Here is a 5,518-nt window from a genome sequence, read left to right as displayed (position 1 = left end):
AGACGAATTGTTGAATAAAGTCGTTATTTTTGTTTTCTTTGTGTACAAAAAGTATTCTCGTAGCTTCGTAAAATTACGGTTGAACCGCTGATGTCACATGGATTATCTGGCTGGACCTTGATTGTGGTAATTACATTGCTGTCTATGGGAGGGTCAGAGAGCTCTCAGAATTCATCAAAAATATCTTAATTTGTGTTCCGAAGATGAACGGAGGTTTTACGGGTTTAGAACGACATGAGGGTGAGTAATTAATGACAGAATTTATTTTACTTTTTTGGGTGAACGAACCCTTTAAGGAGAAAATACTCAGCAATTGCGTTGATTAATGTATTGGAACATGGTTTGTCTAAAAGCATATTAAAAACAACACAGGCAAATAAACAACATAAAAAAAAATAGATTTTCACTACAAGGGGACTTCATTAGTGAAACTACCAACATTACCTTCATTAGCATCAACCTTTAACTAGGGAATTATTATGTCAATTATTATTATTATGTGCATACCTGTAAGCATACTGATATTCTTGATATCTACAATGCAACAAGCCCATAATATATGGATACTGCCTGAGTATTGTTTAAGCATGCCATTTACTGGCCTTTTCATATGAAGATATGACAAATTTATTTTCAAAATCTTCATTTAATGCACATACACATTATCGTTTATATTATCATTAATAGTTCATATCGTAGATATAAAACGAAGCTCTTATATAAATTTTAGCTAGCTTTTAAATGTTGAAGAATAACTTCAAGTAATGCCTTCTAACGCAATATACGAATCAGACTTAACAGTTACACAGACACATAAAACATAAAACACTTTACCATATTTTGCCGTAATTTGTGCAAGAGGGCATTCAACTATGATAGGGAAAAGACATGTTTTTAAGTTCATTGTATTTATCGTACTTTCACAGCAAAATTCTGGAATCGTCCATAAACTTCCTCTCAGCTGCTTCAGTGACAGCTGGCGTAACGCTGGCACGCGGCTGCTTGCTGTGTTTTGATTGGTCTGATTCACTTGGACGCTTCCAGAAGTGTGTAGTTTGAACTGGTGCGCACTCTGGTGTATTTAAAGAGCGAAAGCAGCCACTAAAGACACTGAGCTCAGCTGAACAGGAGCGATCTGTAAAGAGAGCAAAAACAGTCTGACCTGACTTTCTCCACTAAGAGGTGTAAATTCATCACAGTTAATAATCTACTCTACAGTAAGTCTACCTTTATTTTACAGTAGGGAATAAGCTAAATATATTGTGTAATTGATATGTTGCATAGAATATGAGCTTATATGTAGGCTACATGTACTTATATGTAGGCAGTCTATAGTCTCCCTAAAATAAACTAAACATTTTTATTCATTATTTGCTCTTTTTTCACATTGAGAAAAAAGAGCAATGAACAGATTATGTTGTTGTCATTATCAGAGTACAATACATATAGATATGTACTAGAAAAGGCTTTTCTTATACTGTTATTGTGGGAAGTGTCATATTGACTGGAAACAGACAGAAAGTGGCATTTGAATTGTCTCTGCACAATAATTTGTAGCAATTTAGAAACATTTCTGATTCTGACTGTTCTTTTTTGTGTTTTACTAGCCCACAGTTACGTCTCTGCCAAAAACTCTCTGGAGTCTTACGCCTTCAACATGAAGAACAGTGTGGAAGATGAGAACCTGAAAGGAAAGATCAGTGAGGACGACAAGAAGAAAGTTATTGAGAAATGTAACGAGGCTGTCAGCTGGCTAGAAAACAACCAGCTGGCTGATAAGGAGGAGTATGAACATCAGCTGAAGGAGCTGGAGAAAGTCTGCAATCCAATCATCACTAAACTGTATCAGGGAGGGATGCCAGCTGGAGGCTGTGGAACTCAGGCACGTGGAGCATCAGGGGCCGGTGCTCAGGGGCCAACTATTGAAGAGGTGGATTAAAGTTATGGACTTGTCACTTTGTATTTCATATCTCACGTAACAATTTGATCAAGGATTTTTTATATGATATTGCTGTTTTTATATTCCTGTTTTGTTATTTAACCACAAGCCACTTTAATTTAGTCAACATGTATATACTGTAAAGATGTAAATATAAGCATGTTTGTCTTTTATGGATAATGAACATTGTTAATAATAATAAAAAAAAAAAACATATCAAATGTGTTCTCATTCAGGACTGGTTACAGATTCCAAGACAAATCATGTTGATGAAAACTTTAAAGTAAGGTTATAATTTTGCAGAATTTTTTTTTGACATTTATCTAGAGGGACTAGTCAATGCAATATACAGTAATGTAGGTGAGAAGATATTTTCACTGATAAGTGTGACAACATCACGTGACACAATCAGTCAGATGCCACAGACGTCAACATTCACGGTACAAAACACAACAACACTCTTAAAAATAAAGGTGCTTAAAATGTTCTTCACAGCAATGCCATAGAAGAACCATTTTTGGTTCCACAAAGAACCATTCAGTCAAAGGTTCTTTAAAAAAAACATTTCTTTCTTACCTTTTTATAATCTGAAGAACCTTCTTTCGCCACAAAGAACCTTTTGTGAAACAGAAAGGTTCTTTAGATGTTAAAGGTTCTTTATGGAACCATTTAGACAAAAAGGTTCTTCTATGGCATCGTGAAGCTCCTTTATTTTTAGGAGTGAAGGTTGACAACACAGATGTTCAGCTTTGTCAGACTCACCAAAGAAAAGTCTTAAAATACTTTAAAAGATTGAAGGTCAACAACTTGTGACATAAACTTACTATTGAAAAATATTGATTTAGCTATTATCAAAACATTTTCCAAGCAGAATAGGAAAAGGGATTAGTTCTATAAGTGTTGCCCTCGAGAGTGAGTTTCCACTCACTTATTACTTAAAAATGAATGTTTTTAATGAAGCTGATACCATGCTTTTATGGCATCAAAAGAGCTTCCGATTTTTTCACAGCATTGATGAAAAAATGATTAAAATCTATATTATTTATTTCCCCAATCAAAGTATAAATTGTCCCCATTATAATTTTGTCATTTTAAATAATTGAGTAAACATTTCTTAAGTTTAATATTCAGCACAGCTGCTGACATGTACTGTGTGTCAGTTTGAAGTTCCACCTGCTGAGTGAAAAAAAAAAATGAGTGTGAAATCAGAATGTTTGCACCAAGCTGGCCTTGTGATAGCAGAGAAAGCTAAAACACTTGAATCAGAGACACAGCAGTTAGACGGACCACATAACTTCAACCTCAGAGCACCACTGCAGCACTTGTCTCGTTTGTGTTGTGGACTGTTTATGTTTTATTGCATAAATGGAGCAGAAAGTTGTTCTCATTACTGGATGCTCTTCAGGGATTGGACTCAGCCTGGCTGTGCATCTCGCATCAAATCCGTCAAAAGCCTACAAAGGTAAATGATCCGACATAAAACAATGCATTTGTATTGTTATTTTTAATTTACTCAGAGTTTATTTTCATGTATGTATGTCTGAAAAATACAGTTAACTTTAGTGGAAAGTCTACCTTGTATATTGTTATAATCACTGTATGAATGATTATTAATGTTAAGTCTACGCTACCATGCGGAACCTGGACAAGAAGCAGCGGCTGATGGAGAGTGTGAGAGGACTGCATAAAGACACTATGGCCATACTACAGATGGATGTGACAGACCAGCAGTCTATACTTGACGCTAAGAGAAACATTACAGAGGGCAGAATTGACATACTAGGTAAGAGAAAGTAAGACATTCTGGCCTTTCAAAGGGAAAAGTTTGTTTAAATGCAAGGTTTAAAGCCCAAATGTACAGGCATCCTTGAAATTAACTGCTAAAATATAAAATATGTATATAAAGCCCTGTTTTCACCAAAGGGATCAATTATTTCATTAATTCCCTCCCCAACGTCTTTGTGTTAGTTTGTAATGCAGGTGTAGGTCTGATGGGTCCTCTGGAAGCCCACTCACTGGACACTATACATGCAATCCTGGACGTCAATCTGCTGGGCACTCTCCGCACCATACAGACCTTCCTACCAGACATGAAGAAAAAGAGACATGGACGAATCCTTGTGACTGGCAGCATGGGAGGACTTCAGGGTTAGTGGGGGTGAAGGGAGAGACTCAAAGACAGAGAGAAAGTGAGATTTTTCAAAAACATGCAGCAAGGAAAGCAATTCATTCCAAAAATAATTTTCTTAATCAGTATTTGTCAATCTGTGTTGTATAAAGCGCTATATGAATAAATGTGGCAATGTTCATTAGAAATGAAAAGATAAGATTCAATATCCAGTGAATATTATATGTGCACAACTACATGCATGAGCAAATAGAACCATTTTGCCTATTTAATATTCCAAAATGATCTTGTCTTTTCATTTCTAAAGAACATGGAGCCACATTTATTTATATAGAGCTTTATACAACACAGACTGACAAATCAGCTTCACAGTAATAAAAAGGAAAATAAAAAATTAATCAGTTATTAAATAAATTCAATGTCAGATGTAAAGCAGCTCTACAGAAGGCAATGGTGTCATTATTTAGCTTAATTTCTGATGAGTGTTGATTCAGTTTAGTTTGATAAGTGTCAATGTTACAGAGTTAATGTCATTATCCAGCTTAAAAAAAAAAAGTTCAATTTGCATATGAAATACAACTACAAAATAGGTGTAAAAAATTAAAATGTTTATAAAAACACTTATTTTCAGGTAATATCTCTTAAAGTAAGTTTATTTTTCCTCACACTATTGGCACTTTTCCCCCATTTTAAGCTTAAAGGAGACATATTATGCCCCTTTTTACAATATGTAATATAAGTCTCTGGTGTCCCCAGAATGTGTCTATGAAGTTTCAGCTCAAAATACTCCACAGATCATTATATCATTTTGAAAATGCCTATTTTGAGTGGAAGCAGAAACACGCTGTTTTTCGGCCTGTCTCTTTAAATGCAAATGAGCTGCTGCTCCCCGCCCACTTTTCCAGAATAGAGCTGCCATTACAGCTCATACCTACTAAAAAACGTCTGTTTTGGTTCTGATTATCATGTTTATCACGCTGAAATCATGCGTTTTAAACCATATTAGTTTAAACTTCTGATATACGGTTTTCTGAGCGCACACATCCGAAGCACACAGACAGAAAGTGGCTGTCACAGCATGTGAGTACTAAACTAAGTTCTCTTTCACACACAAGTCAATGTTGTATAAGGGTTTTTTATGCATAATAGTAACCCTAGAATGTGATCAAACAGTTTAAAATAGCTGGGCTAAGATATATAACAATTTTTAAGACTGCAGAAATGTGTTAATTCAGTATACACATTATCCCACCGGTTACAATTGTGACTGACCATAAAATACAATTTTTCACACACTTTTCCAAAAAAATAAAAAATAAATTATTTATTATTTCAAAGGGTTACTAATGACACACAATTTGGATATTTTCATGTCTGGGAAAAATTTGGGATTAAACGGGTTAAAATGCGTTTTAAACATAAAGTTAAGTGGTTTTCATTACCCATTTTAC

General features: G+C 34.9%; 2 protein-coding genes across 2 annotated transcripts in view; both read left to right on the top strand.

Annotated features, from left to right (window-relative positions):
* Positions 1 to 1,619: 1,619 nt before the first annotated feature.
* Positions 1,620 to 2,058, top strand: LOC107755562 (heat shock 70 kDa protein-like). Its single transcript, XM_016572431.1, has one exon. It carries the CDS (start codon positions 1,658 to 1,660, stop codon positions 1,937 to 1,939), a length of 282 nt encoding a protein of 93 aa, XP_016427917.1. The 5' UTR covers positions 1,620 to 1,657; the 3' UTR covers positions 1,940 to 2,058.
* Positions 2,059 to 3,094: 1,036 nt separating this feature from the next.
* Positions 3,095 to 5,518, top strand: part of LOC107755576 (hydroxysteroid (17-beta) dehydrogenase 1) — a 4,411-nt gene continuing 1,987 nt past the window's right edge. Inside the window, exons 1-3 of the mRNA XM_016572452.1 lie at positions 3,095 to 3,401; positions 3,561 to 3,722; positions 3,908 to 4,087. Coding sequence (XP_016427938.1) covers positions 3,305 to 3,401; positions 3,561 to 3,722; positions 3,908 to 4,087 — 439 coding nt within the window. The 5' untranslated portion in view covers positions 3,095 to 3,304. The remainder of the gene's footprint in view (positions 3,402 to 3,560; positions 3,723 to 3,907; positions 4,088 to 5,518) is intronic.

This window comes from Sinocyclocheilus rhinocerous, unplaced genomic scaffold (assembly GCF_001515625.1).
Source record: "Sinocyclocheilus rhinocerous isolate Xijiao unplaced genomic scaffold, SAMN03320098_v1.1 scaffold2849, whole genome shotgun sequence".
Lineage (NCBI taxonomy): Eukaryota > Metazoa > Chordata > Actinopteri > Cypriniformes > Cyprinidae > Sinocyclocheilus > Sinocyclocheilus rhinocerous.
This window is presented reverse-complemented; position numbering and strand designations above follow the sequence as displayed.